The following is a 1,364-nucleotide window of genomic DNA, read 5'->3' as shown; positions in this document are numbered from 1 at the left end:
ATGTTCACTCTCACTGTGTATGTGCAACAGGTAAAACACATATTATGCAATCACAGGTGTGATTTGTCTGCACATTGTGAGTTTAATCTCGTGTTGAGTTTATTATTAATCAGTTCAAGAAAGACTTCACTGTTTTTCATCGATTTCTCGTAATGATTTCCAGTAACTTTGGATGGGGAAAGCACATCACCTTCTGTCCACATTCAGAACCCACATATTTTAGGCAGAAGTTGTTCTCCCTTAGTCTGTTTCTGCTCTCTTGTCAATTGTTGTTCTGAAATTGTTGTTCTGCAAGAGGTAGCAGGGAGCCTAGTGGTTAGAGCGTTGGACTAGTAACTGAAAGGTTGCAAGATTGAATCCCAGAGCTGACAAGGTAAAAAGCTGTCGTTTTGCCCCTGAACAAGGCAGTTAACCCACTGTTCCTAGGCCGTCATTGAAAATAAGAATTTGTTCTTAACTGACTTGCCTAGTAAAATAAAAGAGAGCAAAACAGACTGGCACCCAGGCTATTTCTTCTATTGTTTGAGAACAAACCCACACTCCTCTCTATCAGAGTTTATCTCTTTGAAATGTAATTGATTTCAGGCAGAGTGTTACAGGAAGTGAGAGAGTAAACAATTGAACATGAGTGCATGAAAAACCTCATTTTAATCATCCACACACTCATCCAAGGATTGCACACACATAGCACCAGAGTAGTACATTATATTGAATGAGAGAAAGGGTCAGCAAGTGAGTAGCATTTAAGTCTACAGCGAGTGGATATCGAGAATTGTGATTGTGCATTCGTCTGTGTCTGTTTGTGTACCTGCACATCTACCTGTGGATGTATGTTTCTAGTATGTTTGTCGAGTATGAGGATGTGTGTACCCTTACCTGAGAGTGGAAGGCCTGGTTGTCCAGCCCATTTCTCTGGCTATTCTCTGATAAACCATTCAGCTCCATAGTAAACACCGACTGACTGCAGGTAGGCAGGAAGCTCTCTTATAGGAGACCTGCGCCCGCCTATTAAAAATCTTTACTGCAAACAGGGGTGCTTGTGTGTATGTATGTGTGTGTGTGCGTGTGTGTTTCAAGTTCAGTTAGCTTTAGTTTAATTACCAGATTTATTTATTTTTACTTTCAGGATTTTATATAAAATAAATACAATAATAAAACATATATATATTTTTAACTAGAATGACGAAGCTGTAAAACATTATCCAAAATATAATAAATACTGTTTGTGTTCAATATGAGGGTTTCAGCATGAAAGATTCTACCAGCTCTCACAGTCTCACGTTAGAATTAGAAGTTGTTCCAAATGTCACATTTTGAAGTGTCTAAAGTTGAGTTTAGGCATTAACTCCACATTTTTATGGTTA

At 38.4% G+C, this 1,364-nt stretch overlaps 1 protein-coding gene across 1 annotated transcript in view; it reads right to left on the bottom strand.

Annotated features, from left to right (window-relative positions):
- LOC109895672 (solute carrier family 28 member 3) overlaps positions 1 to 1,106 on the bottom strand; it is a 17,862-nt gene extending 16,756 nt beyond the window's left edge. The window contains exon 1 of the mRNA XM_020489561.2: positions 877 to 1,106. Within this exon, the coding sequence (XP_020345150.2) occupies positions 877 to 945 (69 nt within the window). The 5' untranslated portion in view covers positions 946 to 1,106. The remainder of the gene's footprint in view (positions 1 to 876) is intronic.
- Between the last annotated feature and the right edge of the window lie 258 nt (positions 1,107 to 1,364).

This window comes from Oncorhynchus kisutch, linkage group LG8 (assembly GCF_002021735.2).
Source record: "Oncorhynchus kisutch isolate 150728-3 linkage group LG8, Okis_V2, whole genome shotgun sequence".
NCBI classification, from domain to species: Eukaryota; Metazoa; Chordata; class Actinopteri; order Salmoniformes; family Salmonidae; genus Oncorhynchus; species Oncorhynchus kisutch.
The sequence above is the reverse complement of the archived record's forward strand: the minus strand, read 5'-3'. Positions and strand labels throughout refer to the sequence as shown.